The sequence below is a fragment of the Stenella coeruleoalba genome (genome assembly GCF_951394435.1).
Source record: "Stenella coeruleoalba genome assembly, chromosome: 6".
Classification (NCBI taxonomy): domain Eukaryota; kingdom Metazoa; phylum Chordata; class Mammalia; order Artiodactyla; family Delphinidae; genus Stenella; species Stenella coeruleoalba.
Genome location: NC_137151.1, coordinates 62,690,162 through 62,713,182, shown reverse-complemented (window position 1 = coordinate 62,713,182; position 23,021 = coordinate 62,690,162). Strand labels below are relative to the sequence as shown.

General features: G+C 34.9%; 1 protein-coding gene across 1 annotated transcript in view; it reads left to right on the top strand.

Annotated features, from left to right (window-relative positions):
• The window catches only part of SCN9A (sodium voltage-gated channel alpha subunit 9), an 85,611-nt gene extending 63,051 nt beyond the window's left edge, over positions 1–22,560 (top strand). Inside the window, exons 20-26 of the mRNA XM_079924590.1 lie at positions 2,452–2,574; positions 6,231–6,512; positions 7,301–7,354; positions 8,263–8,400; positions 14,167–14,271; positions 15,883–16,153; positions 19,221–22,560. Coding sequence (XP_079780716.1) covers positions 2,452–2,574; positions 6,231–6,512; positions 7,301–7,354; positions 8,263–8,400; positions 14,167–14,271; positions 15,883–16,153; positions 19,221–20,413 — 2,166 coding nt within the window. The 3' untranslated portion in view covers positions 20,414–22,560. The remainder of the gene's footprint in view (positions 1–2,451; positions 2,575–6,230; positions 6,513–7,300; positions 7,355–8,262; positions 8,401–14,166; positions 14,272–15,882; positions 16,154–19,220) is intronic.
• The last annotated feature ends 461 nt before the right edge of the window (positions 22,561–23,021 follow it).

The following is a 23,021-nucleotide window of genomic DNA, read 5'->3' as shown; positions in this document are numbered from 1 at the left end:
CACCTTTTTCTCATATAAGTTACATAGTTAATGCCTAGGAAAATGAATGGTAAGATGAACACTTTTGTAATACAATAGTTTTAAAGGTTAACCAAAATAAGAAATAATAGAAGGAATGTAGGCTATTTCTTTTCTCTTAACCTGTAAATATGATTGCATCTTTTAAAAATTATAAAATATATGAGATTCAGAAACTTTAAAAAATATTGTCAGTGTTCTTTTCATCTCAGATTAAAAAAAACATTTACAAGTAGAGTTGAATTTATTTTTAGTTAAGAAAGAGTTATGGCTATTTAATAATGAAATTTTTTTGTATTTGAAAATCTGAAGTAGTGCTTCTCAATATTTAGGGGTATGTAATATGCAGAATTCAGGGAAGTTATATAGCTTCAATTTGAAATATTTAACATTTTGAAAAAACTAACTAAATAAATTATATATGTGTGTGTGTTTGTGTGTATATATATATATATATATATATACACATAATGCATATAATTATATATATATAATGTTTTCATAATGCAACAGAGAGAGCAAAACTCCACTCAATTGTCTTGCTGATAGAGGTGCAAATCTAGGCATGTGGATTTTGGGGAGGAGCTGAGATTTTTTTTATTTCTCAAAAATTGAGAAATTTATCTAGCACAGTTGCTCTCACAGTGTGATCCCTGAACCAACAGCATTGGCACATGTGGGTGGGAACTTGTTATAGATACTCAGGTCCAACTCTCAGGTCCAACTCTCAGGTCAAACTCAAGTGCTACTAAATCAGAAACTCTGGTGTTGGGACGCAGAAAATTCTTGTAATAAGATCTCCAGATGATTCTGGTACATATTCAGGTTTCAGAACCTGATTTGATATTCTTTTGATTTGATATTCAGAGGATGGATTTGTTTGATTTCTGCAAGCTTCCTGCTTAGTTGAAACTTATTTGATTGAGCATTATTCATCAGTAGGGGCATATATCATGCACATACATATGTATACATAAATAGATAAATATATGCATATACATATGTTCTCAGTTACAGACTACATATATTCAATATAATAACACTCATTTAACAATGGTTTGGCGATCAGGTTAACCATTTCCTTAGGGGTTATTCAAATTATCATAGACATTTTAAACCTTTATTTTTTTCTGATTAAAAAGGAACATTTATTATTCTGATTAAAAAATACACATTTTTTAAAGCATACTTAAGTGGGAAATAATGGACCTGAATGACTGGGTGAATTTAAGAGTGATACTGAGGATTAGTTAGTAATTCTGAATACATAGCATGAGGACCTAAAAACAAAGAATTATGTTACATTTAGTGAGACATTTAGAAGTAACTGTATGAGAGCAAAACACTTCAACACATCCTGATTCAAAAATCAGTTCACTGTGTTTCTGATAGCAGCAGTAGTGAACTTGCAAGCAATAAATTTTTCTACTTCTTCAATAGTTAAACATAAGGAACTTGACTCTCCTGTTGCTCCTGATCTTTCCTGGGAAACTTCAATCTTTCAGTCATTACTTAATTCCAATGAACTGCATTGCGGACATTGTTCTTAGGCATTGCCTCCTGCTGCACGCAGTGTGAAACAATGGATATTTTAAATGGAACTTATTCAAAAACTGAATACATTTACCGATCCAGATCTTGGGTCATTGAAGAGCTCATTGGTCCTTACCAAAACATGTATTGATTTTACTTCTGTCCATGTTCTTTCTTCTGAGATAACTTACGATAAGAACACAAATTTCTGTTGGATACTGGTGATGGTGATTGTGGAGGGTCCGTCTAATATGACGAAGTTCTTATGTGTCTATGTTGTTTGTGAAGCCAGTGAGATCACCTGCTCGTGTGCTCTCTTCAGTACAATTGAGATTTTTCCCACTAATTATTGATAGGAAGATCTTTGGTGCCAATTCTGAGAAACTGTAGGTCAGAATAATCTTCTGGGGAATTTGCCTCATCTCAAAGTCATAAGTCTTCAGAGTGCTTTTGAAAAAGGTCTATACTGGGACTTAGATTTGGTTGAGTGATTGCCACACTCTTTTAACTTAGCTTCAGAATCACACACTTTGTTATGCCCTGGGCTTTATTCCAATTGAAATTTTGATAGTTGCTTTACTTAAATGTTCAGGATTAATAAGCAAGTACAAAACCATTGACTACAGAAGTGTGAAAAGCATGTGTGATTTTTTTATTCAGATATAAGAAATAACTTACTTTCCTTCTATTATTTCATCTTATTTAGGTTAACTTTCCTTTAAATCTATTTCCTTTAAAAAGCATCTATCTTATCCAATTTTTAGACAATAAGTAATAACTTTATGTATAAAATCATATTGTTCTTGTTGAACTGCTCTTAGTGATCTTTGAAATTGACTTTTTCTCTTCATGCTTTATTATTTCATTGAAATGATTAATGAAATTTTTCTTCTTTTTTAGGTTTCTTTGGTTACTTTGGTCGCAAACACTCTTGGCTACTCAGACCTTGGCCCCATTAAATCCCTTCGGACACTTAGAGCCTTAAGACCTCTGAGAGCTTTATCTAGATTTGAAGGAATGAGGGTAAGAAAATACTAAACTTCTAATATAATATTCATATTTCCTAATGGAGTGTAAGATATGAAAAAATGGGTATGTAGGAATTATGGACTGTTTATATTTACACACATGTGCGTATATATGGGCTGTTTATGTATATAAGTGTGTATACATGTGCATATAGATGCAGTATTTCAATGCCTATTGATTAACAAAGACTAAATCAAATACAGTAATGCCTCCATATTATATTGTGAGGCAGTGATTCAAATAAGTGACTTTTCCCTTCCTAAATGACAATCTTTCCTATGCTAGGAAACTCAGGTGAAGGGGACACTCTTAGTCCTGACAGTATCTCTCATATACAAGTCACGAAGGACTTGCCTTTATCAGGTGCTGCTCAAACAATTTAAGGAACTACCCTGGGTGTGGGGCATAAGAAAAGACAGAGAAGTGAAGTAGCATCAGGCATCACTTTTAATTTCATTCTTTAAATACATGGCTCAGTGAAAGTGGAAATAGCTCCAAATTATATTTGAGAAAACTAAAGCTCTGATTTTACTTAATTTGCAGTAGGCAGCATAGTACCTGAAAAGAGATTCATTTTGCAGAAACAAACAGGTGAGATAAATAATGACTACCAGCAACTTAGCTTTAGGGCTGTATTAAACCAGCAACTTCTTCATAAAATCCATGCTTTATTTTCTCTAATGAATCTATATCCTCATTTGGTGCTTCTCTCCTTGAATTTCTTTTTCTCCAGATATATTCCTGCTTTCTCATTCCTCCATTCTCTTGGCCAGGAATGTCTCTCCCTGCCCTATCTCAATCCTAACTCATCAATATAGTAAATACCTACTCATCCTTTAAGCCTCAGTTTAAATGTGCCTTGTTTGTCCACCACCAGGTATAATTGAGCATCCTTCCTAATATGTTCAGACACATAACATCCTCATTATATTGCATCGTACTTATTTATTTATCCGACTGCCTCTCTAACTGTAGTCTCTGAACAATTTGCTTACTGCATCTCTTAAATGTGGTCAGCATCATCTGAAAACTTACTAGAAATGCAAACTCCCAGGTTCCACCCCAGATATACTGAGTAATAAACTCTGGAATGGGGCTCAGAAATCTGAAGCCTCAGGTGAATGAATGTTAGATGTGTTTTAGTCTAGCAGATCTTCATTACATTATGAGTGTAACCTAATTATGACTGTAACCTCTACTTGTTAGTGTATCCGGTGTATGTTGGCCCCCATGTAAATACATGAAAGATCATGATTATGCAAAGATTTTTTTTCATAAGTAAAAGTCAAGTACTTTTGGTCATGTAAGAATTGAAATTACAAGTTTCATTTTATACAGAACAGTAGTATTGGAGTTGACATTAATTTTTCTTTTTGAGCATTAGTAGAATGTTGCGATCTATTCAGAACTTATGACTGATCCCTGGACTCAAGCAGAGCGTGTACTACATTCTCATGATCAAGTAATATACTTTCCCCATCAAGATATTAATACATCCCTCAGTGATTAAGCCACTCCATTATTTTACCCTGTTTGCTCTCTGTTGTTTATCTAATATACAGGTGAATTGGATGCAGGAGAATGTTTTAATATATTTGGAGGGGCAAGTATGTCTACTTAGTTACGTTTATTAGCCGTGCGAAACAGGGATGTTTCTTCAAATTGCAGGGTCGTTTTAAAGAATAAATGAAATATGATTGGAGGCATTTTGTAGTTAGCTTCCTTTAAAAAGGCTTGAGGTTCTTGAACTTACTGACTTTTCCAGATGGCTTCTCATCAGAACTATATGTATCCATCTCCCTCAGAGACTCATCATTACGCACATTCTTTCAGCACCAAAACTGTGTGTCAAATTTTGTACTATAAAAAGAGTACAATGGTAAATAGACCCCAGTCCCCCAAGAGTGAGCCAGGACAGCGGTCATGGAGAGACAGAGAGGGGAATAGTAGTTATTCTGTGACATCTGCTATAAAACAGTAGGCACACAGTGCTATGGGAGTAGAGATGAAAGTGGCTGCCTGGGGAGGTCTGGGAGGGGCTTCATATGGAGGTGACCTCGCAGCCATGACTGAAAGAATGGGCCCCAAGTCACAGGCAGGTGGGCATTCCAGGCAGAGATGGTAGAGGACAGAGTTGACTAGGCAAGGGGTGTTTGAGCAGTGACTATAAGAATCAGCGTGCCTAGGTTATGAGCATAGGGGGAGGGTAGCAGGAAATGAGGATGAAAATGTAGGCTTGAATAAGAGCTGACCACTTGGAATTCTACTCTCTAATTCTGTTCTTCCTAACCCTTTGGGGGTCATGTACGTTGTAAGAATCTCATAAAAGTAGAAATCATTTCTCCGTAAAGAAAGCATAGCCATAATAATGTTCTTCATATGATTTCATGCCCCCATGGAACCTCTATAGGTCCATGTCTACCCATGAGCCCCAGGGTAATAACTGTTGTTCTTGACCAAGTGTCAACAACCAAAGCCTACAGGCTGGATGCCTGTTTTGTAAAGGAAGTTTCATTGGATCACAGCCATGCCCATTTGTTTATATATGATCTCTCGCTGCAATAGCAGAATGGAATAGTGGTAACAGAAATCATATAATCTGCAAAACCTAAAAATATTTAAGAAAATGTTTGACAACTCCTGCTCTAGACAATCTCAAAAGTAGTCAGGGATCCTGCTTGATACATTGCAAGAAAAAAGGGAGCACGTGCTCTTTACTTAACAAGTTATTCTTTAACACCTTTGCACTCAAATTCAGAGTAGAAGTCAACTGTAAGAAGATAGTAAGTTTGGAAAGATGAGGTAATTTAGAAAATCTGGAGGGTGATAAATGCTACAGTGGTCGCCATGAAGGAACAGTGGGTGGCAAGAGGCACTGGTGATCAACAGTAGTGGAAATGCTGAAAAGCAGAAATAAACGGAGTATTAAAGATAAACTATTCTGTATTTTTTGTTTTTAATTGAGGCCAGCACTATCTATATTTAGCCAAGGGCTTATGTATAAAGTGTTTTTAGAGTTAGAATAATAAATTTGAAAAGATTGCTCTCATTCTGTAGATGAGGAAACAGAGGTCCCAAGGTCTTAATTAAGTTTACATATCACACAACTAGCAGAACCAGTTAAATCTACGGCATTCAGACCGTGAAAAGATTCCCAATCTTAACTCCAGCTTATACGTACTAGTAGTTTCGCTATATGGGAGAATTTTAGCACTGGTAATTCTAGGACTATGAACCATTAAATGTACATTTTATTTTAATTGTTTACATTTATAAATTTCTTTCTTTTCTAGAGCATGCAGATTTTATGGCTTCACCTTACATATATCAGGTTTTTGGTTTATTCTTTTTATTTATTTTTTTCATTTATTTAAGCTGTCATATAATCTTAGTGATTTGTTCTGTATTGTTGCTAGTAGTTTCACTGTGTGATCCTCATGTACTTTTGTAAACTCATTGATCAAGGGGCTCCTGTCTTATTTTGTCCTGATGAGCACACAGTAGGCCTTCAATAAGTACGTGTTGGTTGATTTATGTCTTAAACATGTAAGGGTGGCTTTTCTAACTTCTTTGATTCTGTATTGAGTTTCATTAATGTTGCCCATTTAACATTCATACTAATCCTAATCGTTCTTTCTTTTGAACGCTAGGTGGTCGTGAATGCACTCATAGGTGCAATCCCTTCCATCATGAATGTGCTACTTGTGTGTCTTATATTCTGGCTAATATTTAGCATCATGGGAGTAAATTTGTTTGCTGGCAAGTTCTATCAGTGTGTTAACACCACAGATGGGTCACCGTTTCCTACAAGTGAAGTTGAAAATCGTTCTGAGTGTTTTGCACTTATGAATGTTAGTCAAAATGTGCGATGGAAGAACCTGAAAGTGAACTTTGATAATGTTGGACTTGGTTACCTGTCTCTGCTTCAAGTTGTAAGTGAGCCCTTTTATGAATGCTTGACATTTTGGTGCACACTGGATGGAGGAGCTGTCATTATTTATATAATTATTAACTAAAAATTAAAGATAAAGTACTTTGTGACTTTAAAAATAGAGTTGGTCTTTTTAGAACATGTGCCTATAAACATGAAAACAGAACATGGGTTCTGTTGCATTTTAGAGTTATTAATCCACCTTTTTGGAGTCACCTGACCCCCTGCCACTGTGCCATCTGAATACTGCGTCCAAAAACGAATAGTCATGTTTTGGACTGCACTTTTACACTACAGGGAAATGAGAAGGACTTCCCACGAGTATGGAGAATCCTTAAGATATGGAAAAAAATTGTTTCCTTTGTTATTCATAAAATTCTCCTCCCCACTCTGGAAAAAATTAAAGTTCATGTACAAAACTCACAGGCAGTTGTGACAACCTGGCAATAATTAACTAGGAGTCAGATTTAGGATGTGACTTTGTGATGTGTCCCTCCCCTTTTTTCCCTTGACACAGCATCTTATGTTAAATTGGTATTTTGAAATACAGTGGGCTCTCCTTTTCCGTGGGTTCGCATCTGCCTAATGCAAGGGACTTGAGCATGGGCAGATTTTGGTATCTTCAGGGGGGCCCTGGAACCAATCCCCTGCAGATACCGAGGGACGACTGTATAGTAAAACTCACTAATTTAGTATTAATTAATAAATGCTATAACATTAGACACACTAAACTCACTTGTGACTATTTTAAAGTATGAGGTTCAGATTCTATAAATTTTATATTTACAGGCAACATTTAAAGGATGGATGGTTATTATGTATGCAGCAGTTGATTCTGTTAACGTAAGTATTGGTAAACATAACACTAAACTCTACAATTTTGAAAAGTTCCTTAGTTTAGTTAGGCTGTTTTCAAACAGCAGCTCCAAGGAGCCCTTGGTATATGCACACATACTGAAGAACACCCACCTGGTGGTAGTCTAGTGGTTACCTGTGCAGCATTTGGAAACAGAGCTTGGCTTAAATTCTGGCTGTCCCATATCAGACAAGCTTGCATATGACTTCGAGCAAATTACTTTATCTCTCTGAGCCTGTTTATTGATTTATGAAAAGAAAGTAATTCACTGCCTACGTCATGGGATTGTTCTGAGTGAGGATCCAACTAGAAAATGTTAAGTAGAGCGCTTAGCACAGCCTGGCAATAATAAGTGCTCAGTAAATATTTGTTTATCAAAATAAAAAGGAAATAACATATTTTATTCATAGTTTTTACTGCTTTTATATTTTAAAGTTCCTTGAAAGAGTTTATGCGAAATTAGTCACACACTAAGAAAGTTTGAAGACTGCTGACTATTTCATATTGTCACAAAAGCCACAGAAGACGTTGTAATCAAATGAAAAAAAAAAGATTTATATAAGTGTGATATCTCTTTTATTTTTTTCTGGAAATAAAAATTATGCATTAGGTCCTTTACTTACTAAATTGTCCTACAACCTGAGAATAAGTACTACAGTGGATAAGCCCTTTGTAGTAATTTGAAGATTATATTCATAGTAAGCATGTAATAAATACTTATTTAGTGTTGAATAAATTTTTAAGAATGATTATGTTGAACCTTGTCAACACTATGGCTTCTGAAAAACCACGTTTACCTAGGATAGCACTGTTTGAATTACCTTGTCAAACCATGTGAAAAAGAAAATGATGAATTTTATTGTCAACATACTGCTAACTTTTGTTAATTTTATAGGTAGACAGGCAGCCCATATATGAATACAGCCTCTACATGTATATTTATTTTGTCATCTTCATCATCTTTGGGTCATTCTTCACCTTGAACTTGTTCATTGGGGTCATCATAGATAACTTCAACCAACAGAAAAAGAAGATAAGTATTTCAAGTTTTTGTCATTGCACTGAAAGAAATTAACAATTATTTTCCCAAAAATAAAATGTTAAATTTAATTTGATATCAGTTAGTAATTAGTTCATTAGAATTTCATTAATTTTCCAAGTAATTGGTTACTATACAATGATGGATATGCTTAATCTCATTCATCTCTGCACAGAAAATAATCATCTCCTAAGTCATAATTATTTTTAAGAAATACATCAACTATTCAGTTTTATTTTCCAATGTTCCCTGTAGGGGATTGATTAAGAAAATTCAACGAACTAATTATTTACTCAAAACATTTTCCATAAGTAGTTACTGTATTCTGTTCTGAGCCACTGTTCTGTGTGGTATGTATTGGGTTGGTACTTAAAGAGAACAACAGAAGATACTTTCCTGAGCTCAAGGAGTTTATTATAGCAGAAGAAATGACACAGGTAATTAAAGTTAAGATTTGCAGGTCAAACACAATGAGATTTTTGTTTCATTAATGTTCACATCAACTGTATCAGTCTTAGGGCTGCCACAGCAAAGTACCACACACCGGGTGGTTTCGAACATCAGAAGTTGATTCTTTCACAGTTCTGGAAGCTAGAAGTCCAAAATCAAAGTGTTGGTAGGGCCATGTTTTCCTCAGAGTCTCTAGAGGAGGATCCTTCTTTGCATCTTCCAGCTTCTGGTAGCTCAAGTATTCCTTGGCTTATGGCAGCGTAACTTCAGTCTCAGCCTCTGTGGTCACATGACATTCTCTCTCTTTCTGTCTCTCTCCTCTCCTTATAGGGGCACCAGTCATATTGGATTAAGGGCCCACCCTACTCCAGTATGACCTTATTTTAATTACATCTTCAATGACACTATTTCCAAATAAGGTCTTTCTGAGGTACGAGGGGTTAGGACTTAAACATATCTCCTTTTTTTTTTTTGGACGGGGTGGGGAGGGGGATTGGACACAGTTTAATCCTTAACATCAACCATGAGAGGAATTATTATTATAGACTTTGTCTGATAAATGAGGAAAGGCACAGAGATTTTGAGTGACTTACCCACGATTATGCACCTGGTTAAGTGTTAGGGTTTTAATAGTTGATCCCATGTACCTTGTATATTACTTAGGCCCTTTCCTATGCTGTACCCCCAAATACTATAATATGACATAGTGATAAATGCAGTTAAGAAAATTAACAACAAAAAATGTAAATGGGCAGTCAGAGGAAAACTAGATACAGCTATAGAAAGTTTTATGATATATGTGACAATTGAGCAGGCCTTGGAAGATGGATGAAAAGACACAAAGCAAGTGGCAGGCAGAAGGATAAGTAAGCCACATGAAGGGTCAGAGAAGTGTGTGAGCACATGCACCATGCTGGCAAAGGAGGTGCAGTGCAGGAGAAATACCAGTCCATCCACTTTGGATGGAGTTTTGAGAAGAGAAATAGAAAAGATTGAGGTCTTTATTTGCTTGAGAGCAGATCTGAAAAGTCATGTCAGATATTTTTCAGTAGGATCTGATGTGTCATTGAGGTATTTTGAGTACGGAAGAACGTATAAACAGGACGTAGACATCTATTGAGATTTGATGACATGTCTGATCGTGTGTAAAGTACTTTACACAGTAATCTTCGTCACATTTTATAAGTCTACAGAGCACAGTATCCCCACTTCACCTTTCAGAGGGATTGTGTGACTTGCACATGGTCTGATAGCTAAGAAGTAGCTTCATTATGCATCTAACTCCAGAGTCTCTTTTCCCAGAGATTATGAAAACTCAGCTTTAATTAAAAATTTAAGCTAACAATGATGCAGAGAATGACTGGGGAAAGACCAAAGACTAGGTCAGACCCTGCTTTACCTGCCACCTAGACCACACTTAATTCTCCAGATTCGTCATTTGCAGCAATAGAGAATAGGGGATTCATTCAGTTAAGAGATTTTAGGGGGTGAGGTCTACAGTGTTGTTTGTGATTTGCAGGAGAAAAAAATGTCTAAGAAGTCTCAGTTTTCTCAAAGTTAACAGAGTTACAGTGGCTGTAGCACCACCCACAGGAAAAGAGACCTTTGAAGGGTGAGTGCTGGAATACCAGGAGGAAGTGATTTCAGATACTGGCTTAGCATCTAAGAAAAGACAGGTGTACATGCAGTGAAATGTCATCAGTGGCCGTGATTGACTATTCTCAGGTGAAAGAAGATGTAGCAAATATTAAATATTATTGATGCTTATATTTCCAAATAACAGGGGTTTATTTTTCAAAGAATTTTTAAAATTCCATGTTCCATTCTTACATTTTACATCTAACAGTCAAACTTAGCTAGCATTATCATATATTCATATTATCATATATTCATGCCTTTAGGCAGAGGATCTTGAACAATTAATAAATCTTGAAAATAATTTCACAAATTATACCCTAATTTCCTATTTATTTTTCCTACTTTAGTCATTACATACTTGTATATGTGATATATAAGCACATACATATGGTTCTCCAGCATTCCCTGTATATAATAAATTATAGTGGATCTAGAAAGAGCAGTATGACATGACGGGACAGCCACAGCCCTAATTGCTTTGATCCCCTTGCTCTTGAATGTTATTCTTACAACAAGAATTGCCACTGCAGGAAGATGGGTTGGGTAGACATCATTACCAGTAACGTCAGGCAAAAGTTACTAATTTCAAAGCAGTGACAGCTACAGTTATCCCCTACCATTCTTCCAGTGTTTCCCTTGCATTCTAAGCTGCTTTTTATCTTCTGACCCTTTCTGAATGGTTTAGGGTTTCTTTACAACCTACTAAGAGAATGAAAGAAGACAGGACCAACACGTCAATTAATAATCTACTACAGAGGAGGTCTCCTGCTAGAGGCCTCTATATGAATTCATCTAATCCATGGAACAAACAAATGAAAGTGGTATCTCTATACAAGTGTATAAACCGAGGCCTAGAGAAGATAAACAACTTGTTTCAAATCACGTAGTAGGTCATTGGTAGTCAGGATCCAAAGTTCTGTTTGACTGCAAAGCCTATTTTTTCCACAATGCAATGTTGCCTCTTAATGCTTTTTAACTTCAACACTTTGGTCTCAGTTTAGGACCCTGCCAAATTCCCATACCTCTTTCTAATCACCAGCCCCACTTTACTAGTTTGCCAACTATCCATCATTCTTACACACACTGTTTTCATCGTTAGCAAATCCATGTGATAATTGGGTTTTTAATAGTTCATCAGAAAATATGCTTCTGAAAATTAGAACATAAGTTATTAATGAGTTCAATTTATAAAAGGGAAATGTATGCAATGTATTTACACAAATGACTAGTACAGACCTGGGTACATAGGAGTAACTTCTAAGTAACGTCAACCCTTTTCAGTAACTATAACTGTTTGGAAGGTTAATAACAACAACGGAAGTTATAAATAATTACTGAGTGTTTGAAATACAGTATCTTAATTGATCCTCACAACAAACCAATGAGGTACTCTTGTAATAATGAGATGATATAACCTTAAAGAAATTAAAAAACTTACCCAAGGGCAACAGAGATGGGGATTGAACGAAGATGATCTTACACCAGAACTGGGGTCTTCTTAACTACTATATAATACAGCCTTGACAGAGTGTAAAGACCAGCCTGACTTACAGAATGTCTGCCATCTAGCTTTTTTTTTTTTTTAAATATTAAATTTTTTTTTTTTACATCTTTATTGGAGTATAACTGCTTTACAATGATGTGTTAGTTTCTGCTTTATAACAAAGTGAATCAGTCACACATATACATATGTTCCCATATCTCTTCCCTCTTGCGTCTCCCTCCCTCACACCCTCCCTATCCTACTCCTCTAGGTGGTCACAAAGCACCAAGCTGATCTCCCTGTGCTATGCGGCTGCTTCCCAGTAGCTATCTATTTTACATTTGGTAGTGTATATATGTCCATGCCACTCTCTCACTTTGTCACAGCTTACCCTTCCCCCTCCCCATCAAGTCCATTCTTTAGTAATGGGATGCACTTTCCAAGGTCTGTATAAGCTACAGTTAAATAAAATCACAACACAAGTTTCTCTACTGGAGCATTTTGTTATCTCCTATTAGCTTCATCCCATCCTTCATTATGTTGACAACCAGGGTATCATCAAGGGAAGACAAAACCTGCTACTTTGGTTTTTACCTCTAATTCAGAGTTATCTTCCCAGTGTTTTCCTAGCTTCTTGTAAGTTCTTGACCTGCTGTGATAGTCAACCCTCATCACTGAGGAATAAAGGGTCTGGGCTTCTCTTAACATTGGCATGAAAGTTCTGTCTCACGCATCAATAGATCAGATAGATGAATGCCAAAATTGCACAAAGACTTCCTATCAATTAGAGGAGATGTAAATTAAAACACATAAGACAGAAGGGGAAGCCTGGTTATCGTTAGGTATTTGATAAGAAAATGCAATCCAGAAAAAACAAAGGGAAACCATAAACAGATCACCTTAGCTCCAGGACCCTACAAGTTAAGTCAGGATTTCGGAACTGTAAATTCCCCAAAATAACTTCCTAGTTACATGGATTGTACTAATTTATGCCATAACTAAAAAGTTTATATTGTGGACTGATGAGGAATATGCGTGAATCTGTATAAATTATAGATAATTTTAAGAAATTAACGGAGTCTAAAAGAATAGGCAAAGTTTCTAGGCCTCCTTTGTGAGATTTAGACTTATACAGTGTAGAAAGGAACAAAAACTTTATTTAGATGTTAATTTATTTACTGTTGAATCTTAAATGTTGTATATTCAATTAGAAAATCCTTCAAGTCAGAAACCCTGGATTACTGGTAATTTTCTCAACATCTAAAACTCTATTACATGTAATGTTTACACCCAATAAAGTGTTTATGTTGAAATTCCTTGTTTGGAATTAAAGAGGTAACTAAAGAGTTTTTTTTTTTTTTAATAAATAAATAAATAAATTTATTCTATGTATGCCAAATATATGTGTGTGTGTATATGCAGTATTTATGGATATGTGCTATACATGTATATAGTATATTCATTTATTCTGCTAAGGGAATATGATATATTAAAATGAATGCAAGTGAATATAAAAATAATACTATTTTAGCTACCACTTTTGGCCCCTACTTCCTACTCTTTATGAGTCAGTATGGCTAATAGGTAAACATTAGCCAAATTATCATTCACTACTGATATATTTGTTATTTAGCAATGAAATGCCTGGTGAGACAAGTAGCAGATAAAATGAGATAGCAGGTTAGGCTACTAAAAGATAACTGAGCCAATCATTATTGCATGTAATCCATATATTTTGTGTATTATGCATACTGCATTACGTACGGAGAGTCTGTGCCTACACGTAGGTAATTCTTTAAGACAGGTTTGATTTATAGCTACCTTGCACATAATAAAAGGCATTTCATTTCTTTAAATCGAAGTGTAATTGATATATAACAGTATATTAGTTCCAGGTATACAACATAATGATTCGATATTTGCATACATTGTGAAATGATTACCATAAAAGTCTAGTTACCGTCTGTCACCATCTGTCACCAAAACTACGGAACGCTTCACAGATTTGCATGTCATCCTAGATCAGGAGCCATGCTAATCTCTGTATGGTTCCAATTTTAATATATGTGCTACTGAAGCGAGAAGACGCTTCATTTCTATATGAATACATTTTTAACCTGAATAATGATCTGAAGGAAGATCTAGACAATGATTCTGGTTTTAACTAGATTTATTTTTTATTTCTTTACCTTGGAGGTCAAGATATCTTTATGACAGAAGAACAGAAGAAATATTATAATGCAATGAAAAAGCTGGGATCCAAGAAACCTCAAAAGCCAATACCTCGTCCGGGGGTAAAAAAAAAAAATTTATATTTAGCATGTAAATTTTAAAATTATTTTCAATTCATCTTTAATATATAATTATTTCTTAAACATGAATGCATATATTTTAATATTTTGAAGAAAAATTCTTATAAAACTGAACATATGTATTTTGAATACTATCACAGGTCGTAATATGCCTTCATATAATTTCTTTTTCTATAAAAATGGAAAATAATTATATATGCTTTTTTTTTTTTTTTTTTTTTTTTTTGCGGTACACGGGCCTCTCACTGTTGTGGCCTCTCCCATTGCGGAGCACAGGCTCCGGACGCGCAGGCTCAGCAGCCATGGCTCACGGGCCCAGCCGCTCCGCGGCATGTGGGATCCTCCTGGACCGGGGCACGAACCCGTGTCCTCTGCATTGGCAGACGGACTCTTAACCACTGCCCCACCAGGGAAGCCCCTATATATGCTTTTATCTCTACCTTAGCTATACAACTTACTATTAGTACAAATGGCCTGTAGAGAATCAAAATAAAATGTACTTTTGATTGAAATTTGATTTTCTTGATGGCTTTATGATGTAATGATGGCTGACTATCAGTCAGGTGAAACTAACCTTGTAGATCTCTGATATTACAACAAATAGCCAGAGAAGCAGTTGGACTGGTCATGAATCTAAACTTTATCTTACCATAGGGTCAAAGAAAGACCAGAATAGGCTCAGATGTAAATAGTGAGTCTTAGCAGTTAAAGAATAGTTTGTATTCCTCTAACAATTAAAATAATTTTAAATGCATTACATGTTTTTCAATTTCTTTTCAACATAACACACCTTACCAAAAGTCATGGCTGCAGACAGAGCGTCCTAAAGATGGGAATCCACTTAGTACCAGCTGGCTACATGAGGATTACCCAGCACTTTTTAAATGGACACATGGCCAGGTTTCACCCAGACCCTACTGAATCATAATGTATGAATTTAAAGCTCTGGTATTTAATTTTTTCAGTACACTACTTGACTTTGAATACAGTGCCTTAAAACTTGCCTATGCAACTAATAAAGTGATTTTGAAATTGGGTTTCCTGGAAAGCATAATACTATCAGTGAGACTGACAAGAAAGGTGATGTGTTAAGCATGGGTATGTTTGGAAATGTATATTCTATACATGGAAGAGATAGGAAAATATAGATCTGATATTATAGCAGTAATATCAGTACAAGACAGTGCCAACACATTAGTCAAAATAACGTGACAAAGTAGAAATTTAGAGATGTCATTTTATTACCTTGAAATACTCGAGGTAGTAGAGCTGAGGTTTTCTTAGTTAAACTTACCTTGTGATCCTGGCAACTCCTGTATAACATACTAGGGGTGGATATGCTTAAAAGCAAATGTTAGTTTACAAGGCTCGCTGAAGACTTGGTATACTAAAAGTCAACAGCAACAAAAAGTTTTCATGTACTCTATGATTTAATAATATTTCTTGTACAAAGCAAGAACCTATGACCAGGGATAATTTATGCAAGTTTTGAAGACTGATACCTTAAAAAAAATTTTTTTACTAATGTAATGATTTATGGATACTACTTGCAAAATTTACTGTACATTTCCTATTATTTTTGTTTCTTTGCAGAACAAATTCCAAGGATGTATATTTGACCTAGTAACAAACCAAGCTTTTGATATAGCCATCATGGTTCTTATCTGCCTCAACATGGTAACCATGATGGTAGAAAAAGAGGGACAAAGTGCATACATGACTGACGTTTTATATTGGATCAATGTAGTTTTTGTTATCCTTTTCACTGGAGAATGTGTGCTGAAACTGATCTCCCTCAGATGCTACTACTTCACTGTAGGATGGAACATTTTTGATTTTGTGGTTGTGATTCTCTCCATTGTAGGTAAGAGCATTTATTAATCAGATTTCCATTTTGAATCAAACTAAACATCACACATACTCAGAGAAGTTTCTGAATTCTTGAGTGTAAACTTACTTTTGAGTAAGTTAGTAACACTGAAAGAGTGAAGGAACCTTAAAAACAAAACTAAAAAAAACAAATACCTCTGTGTCAGAATTCCTAGGTTCACACAACAAGCCTCAAAGCCACACATATTCTGTTTGTTGGAAGCACATAAAACTCCTTGATATTTGATTTCCAAGATTACCCTTCACAAAGGTAGCAGCTGGGTCTATAGGTAGGTATGTCTTAGAAGACCAATGTAGAATCTGAAATCACTTCCGGTTTTTACACATATGAGAACTATCCTTTGATTAATGATAATATAACTAGCCAGAATATTGGTGACTCTTTGTGAAAATTATTCCTGAACTCAAAGTAAAAAGTTAAGGTCTGAAGAAATGCCAGCTTCATTTCTTATGGCTTCATACTTGTCAAGTTTGTAATCATTTCTCAACCAACCCCAGTCATATCTGTGAATCACAGTATTTGATTTTATACTTCCTCTCATTTCATTACCATAGCTGTTTTTTCTATCCTATTTTTTTTTTTATTATTTGTACATGCCTTGCCCAGTAGTTTAGGATTGCATTTATTTTCATAATTATGAATTTTAGACAGAGATTGTAGAGATTATTTAATACAAACTCAATTTGGAGGTACTGAAACAGGCAGGACAAGAAAGGTTAAAAGTCACATAACCTAAAACTGCCATATTGAATAGTATAAGTTAGAATAGGGATTCAAAATCAATTTTTGAAAAAGGAGTATTATTACCAGAGGTGAGATTAAAGTTAATATATAAAAAACACAAATTAAAATTTAGGTAGGAATCACATACAACAAGCAAAATGGTGGAAGCATTCCAGTTAACTTAGGAAGAAGAAAAGTGTATCCCTCTATCACCTCTATTTGTAACAGTGTTGGCTGATACAATTAGATAAGAAAACAGAGAGGTACGTATATTTGAACAATGGAGCAAATTTTCATTTTCAGATCTTATTATGGCACTCTAAAAATGCAAGAGAATCAACTGAAAAATATGGATTCAATTAGAATTCAGAAGGTGCAAATTTTAAATTGTACATACCAATGTTAGTAATTGTTTTATATGTGGAGCAAAAAATTAGAAAATATGCCTAAAGAAAAATTTCATTCACAATTCCAATAAAAATAAAGTAAAATACCTAGTAACAACTTTAACAAGAAATGTATAAGGCTTCTATGAGGAAAACTAACAGAAACAAAAGAAGGTTTAAAATAATTGAAAGGTTTTTCTTGTACTTGGATAAGAAGGGTCCCCCTGTAATCATGACCATTTTTTTAAGAGATTAATCTATAATTCCAGTGTTATCCCAATGAGAATATGAGCGTCTTTTTGTGTAGTGGGGATAATAAATTGGTGATATAAATCTAATGATTCTAAAATTCACCTGGAAGAAAAATTAGAGTAATGAGGGGTGACTTACATTGCTAGATATTAAGATTATTATTACATTGATGAAGTAAAACAGTGTTTACTAAGAAGCTCAATGGATTCAAATGAATAATCCAAAATTAAACATCAATATATAGAGAATTACTAAGTTACTCAGTTAAAAGATCTCATGGATCAAGATTTATTAATTGATGTGTAAAAATTAATGTATTAAAAAATGAATTCTAGTAGAAATAGATTTATAACCATAAGCTTGAATAGTCCTTTCTATTCATGACAAACTTGACTCCATGAAGAAAATATAATAGATATGACTACATAAAAATCAAAATATTCTATGGAGGAAAACTCACTACCACCACCAAATTAAAAAAAAAAAAGTTGAAAGACAAATTAAAAACAGGGCTATTGTTAATGTAACATTTAAGGCCAACAAAGAATTAGCACTTGTAATAGAAAAATAGTCCTCATAAATCAGTAAGAAAATAGTAAATCTCCCAATAGAAAAATGGGCAAAGGACTAGACTAGGCCAAAAAGAGAAAGTTGAAAATAGTCAACAAGTATACAAAATGTCCAATAAATAATAAAAAATTTTTGGATTATTTTTTCCCAAAAGAAATGCAAATAAACTATAATAATGAGATGTTTTAAACATCACAAAGTTTTATGGGTAAAATTATAAAGAAAAATGACAACACTGGTGAGCATGTGGAGTGTGAGCACTTTCATAGACTATCATTAGGAGTGTTAATTTGTGCAGACTTTCTGGAGATAGACTTGCAATATATAACAAAATTTTAAATATACTGTTTGACCTACCTTCTTTTATTATCAAAATATGCCCATGGCCCGTGAGCCATGGCCGCTGGGCCTGCGCGTCCGGAGCCTGTGCTCTGCCACCGGAGAGGCCACAACAGTGAGAGGCCCGCACAAAAAAAAAAAAAAAAAAAAAATGCCCATGCAACTAAAAGAAAATATACCTGCTTGGATATTTGTCTCAGCCAAAACAATTGGAAACAACATAAAATTCTTCAATATATGGTTATTTGGACAGAACATTATACAACTATAAGGAATTATTCTGTTGTCATTTATATGAAAATATGTCCATAACATATGATGAAGTAGCTAAAACAGATGACATAAAAAAGCTCCTATATCATGATTACATTTGTAAATGTTTGTGTGCTTGCATAGAAAAATGGAGTGGTCCTCAACAAAATATTAACAGTAGTAAATGGTTGGTTGATATTTCAGGTGATTTATATTTTCTTTTTAGCATTTTACTGTGTAGCTTTAATTTTTCTACCCTTAACAATTAAAAAAATCGTTGTGGAGGAAAAAAATAAGATCTACAAACTTAGTAAGGGAGAGAAAATTTCACAATAGTAATTCTAACCATTTTCCTGTGGGATTGCTTGATCCTTGGGTTGTTACGAAATTGCTTGCAATGTAAAATGACAATCCTGAAATCATAAGAGGTAAGATGGCACATAAAACTATTTAGAGTCATGATTTTCTGTAGCATGGATATTTAAGTATTTTCTTTGTATTCCTTCCCTCTTCACCAGGTATGTTTCTAGCAGATTTGATAGAAAGGTATTTTGTGTCCCCTACCCTGTTCCGAGTGATCCGTCTTGCCAGGATTGGCCGAATCCTGCGTCTGATCAAAGGGGCCAAGGGGATCCGCACGCTGCTCTTTGCTTTGATGATGTCCCTTCCTGCGTTGTTTAACATCGGCCTCCTGCTCTTTCTGGTCATGTTCATTTACGCCATCTTTGGAATGTCCAACTTTGCCTACGTTAAAAAGGAAGCTGGAATTAATGACATGTTCAACTTTGAGACCTTTGGCAACAGCATGATCTGCCTGTTCCAGATTACCACCTCTGCTGGCTGGGATGGATTGCTAGCACCTATTCTCAACAGTGCACCACCTGATTGTGACCCCAGGAAAGTTCATCCTGGAAGCTCAGTTGAAGGAGACTGTGGGAACCCATCTGTGGGGATATTCTATTTTGTCAGTTACATCATCATATCATTCCTGGTCGTGGTGAACATGTACATCGCTGTCATTCTGGAGAACTTCAGTGTTGCCACTGAAGAAAGTACTGAGCCGCTGAGTGAGGATGACTTTGAGATGTTCTACGAGGTTTGGGAGAAGTTTGATCCCGATGCCACCCAATTTATAGAATATAGCAAACTCTCTGATTTTGCAGCTGCCCTGGATCCTCCTCTTCTCGTAGCAAAACCAAACAAAGTCCAGCTCATTGCCATGGATCTGCCCATGGTCAGTGGGGACCGGATCCATTGTCTCGACATCTTATTTGCTTTTACAAAGCGTGTTTTGGGTGAAAGTGGAGAGATGGACTCTCTTCGTTCACAGATGGAAGAAAGGTTCATGTCTGCAAATCCTTCTAAAGTGTCCTATGAACCCATCACAACTACACTAAAACGAAAACAGGAAGATGTGTCTGCTACTGTCATTCAGCGTGCTTACAGACGTTATCGCTTACGGCAAAATGTCAAGAACATATCAAGTATATACGTAAAAGATGGTGACAGAGATGATGATTTGCCCAATAAAGAAGATATGGTTTTTGATAACGTTAATGAGAACTCAAGTCCAGAAAAAACAGATGGAACTCCATCCACCATCTCTCCACCTTCATATGATAGTGTAACAAAACCAGACAAAGAGAAATATGAAAAAGACAAAACAGAAAAGGAGGACAAAGGAAAAGATGGCAAGGAAGGCAAAAAATAGAGCTTCACTTTGATATATTGTTTACAGCCTGCGAAGGTGATATATTTGTGTTAATAAGACTCTTTTAAGGAGGTCTATGCCAAAACTCTTTTTATCAAAATAGTCTCAAAGTCAGTGCAGTCGCTAGCTCTGATTCTCTAACATAGGTGAGCAGCATTAACAGTGGCTATTTTTGCATTGGTAAATGAATCTATAAGAATTCTTAAGAGTAACTGTACAGGGATTATTGGTTACAGCAAACAAAGGTGATTTAATTTTATTTACTTTTAATAAATCAGAAGACCATGTAGAAAATGTTCACATCTGCCTTGTCATCTTTTCACAGGATTGTAAACATTCATGTTTCCCACACAAATACAAACACACGCGCGCGTGCGCGCAAATATCTATCATTTGGATATCTACAAAAGTATTTTCCCTTGGCTTTGCCATGAAGTGCCCTGATGGAAGGAATGAATACTAGTAATGAATGTTTAGTTAAAACATCTTGTTATTATTAGGGGGCAAGACTCTTTTATCCATCTACAGTGGTCATTCTATATTTTGAGGTGCTTAAATTTATTCATATTGCATCAAAACCAGTTTATATGTGCCTATTAAATGCCATGGGATTAAAAACATGTAGGCTCGTCAGTTCAACAAATGCTTTTTATTCATCTTGACTCATATACCAACTAGGATAAGAGTTACCTTTAGAGTATTGTGCTTCATAGACTGCCTTTTTCTATATCCTTCTTTGTTCATACAATAACTGTGGAACATGAAAAAATTATTTTCAGTATGTATCACATTCCTCGAAAGAAAAAAATGAAGGTAATTGAGAAAAGAAGCAACTGGAGAAAGCTTTATTCACTTTTATGTATACAGTGTAACACTGGACTGTGCTGCCCCAAAATACCAATAATAACCCAACTCTTAGTCATTTTTGTCACCGTCTTCTGCTTTCTGATTCAGTATTGTTGAGTTATGCTTTAGCACTAAGGAAAGTTGATATTTCTCTTCCATGGAGTGCTTCCAGATATGCAGGTAGATATTTGATACCATGGAACATGTTTGAGCAGATAATGACTTGGGCACAGTATTAACTGTGTCTCCTGCACACCATCCTAAGTGTGTATGGCATGCTTTCAACACAGACTTGTGTGAAAAGGATGAAATAGCATTCATCCTCTTGAACTTTTATGCTTTCATCTACAAAATGAGAAAGATGTCACTTTCTCCATAAAATTCTATGATTATGAGGTATATTATGTATCAATCAATAGCATATCCTGAGCTTATAGTTTACCAAGCACACATTCATTTTGCTTTAGCTGTTGTCCTTCCACCAAGGATTATGAATCTAGTTTTTTAAAAATCCTTGTTAATAGTGGCTTGAAAAGAAACAGCCATGATTATTTTTTATGAGTTTATTCCAGGAATATGAGATCTTTCTTCTATCGAGTTATTCATGCACACACAAAAATCGAGTTACATAAGTAGTAAGAATTTTATTTAGAAGATTTTGTGGGAGTTTTCAAAGCAAATATATGCAACAATATTTCATTCATTTGCTTTCTTAAATGAAAAAAGAACATAAATATATTTCTATCTTAAGTACTTAAAGTAATTTTTTTGTTGTTCTGGCTAGTTAAAAATAAAGGAGATTTAAGCATACCTGTAGAGATGAAGAAGTATAGGTAGCGAATGAGAGGCAGAGAGGCAAAGAAACACAGAAATGAGAAAGACAGATAAAAACCAAGAAAGCGAAATTTCCACAGAACTATCTAGAATGTTTTCAGCATCTGTGAAGGAGATTATCACATCTAGATATTTGTCCTAAGGCACATATGAAATTAAACCTAGGGCCAAAGATTCTTTACACCTAAATTCAATCACTCATCTTACATTATTTGAGCCTCTTTTTTATTTAATATATAAGATACCACGCAGTGTTTTCCTAGACTATGTGGAGCATTGCATCACATCCCTGCTAAGTCTGTTGAAAATAGGTTTTGACAATTTAATTAGAGAACCATACAAAATATATTAACATTTGTAAGATATTTTAATACATTAAATTAAGAAATTAATACTAACTTAATTTGAATGCAGTTTATCCTCATCATTTTAAATCTATATAAATATAACTGCACTTTGCATATTTATATAATACAGTGTGAAAAGATGTATAGTGGGTAGGTTTATGTGTGATTTACTACTAATGTTTTTACATTGCCTGATTTTTATGTGAAGAAAATATTGGCAACTGGTTCCTCAACACAATTTCTTCTTAGCATTTCAAAAAAAAAACTTACAAAGTCACACTTCTGTTTCATGCTGAACCTATTTCATGCTGAACTATAATTTTTTTTCAATATAACATGCTTAGGTTTTGTATATGTATGTTTTCCCAGGAATGTCTAGTTGTGACTTTTTATCAATTACTAATAATATTTGGAACCAAGAGCTCATTTAATACAGTACAAGCTTGAAGGAAAATTAGACTTCTCTTTTCATGTAGATTACCGTTTGGTACTGATTATAAGATACCACCCTCAGAAAGCACTGTCATGCTAATATTTAAGTCACACAATCATTGAACTCATTTAACCTAATGATATAGAAT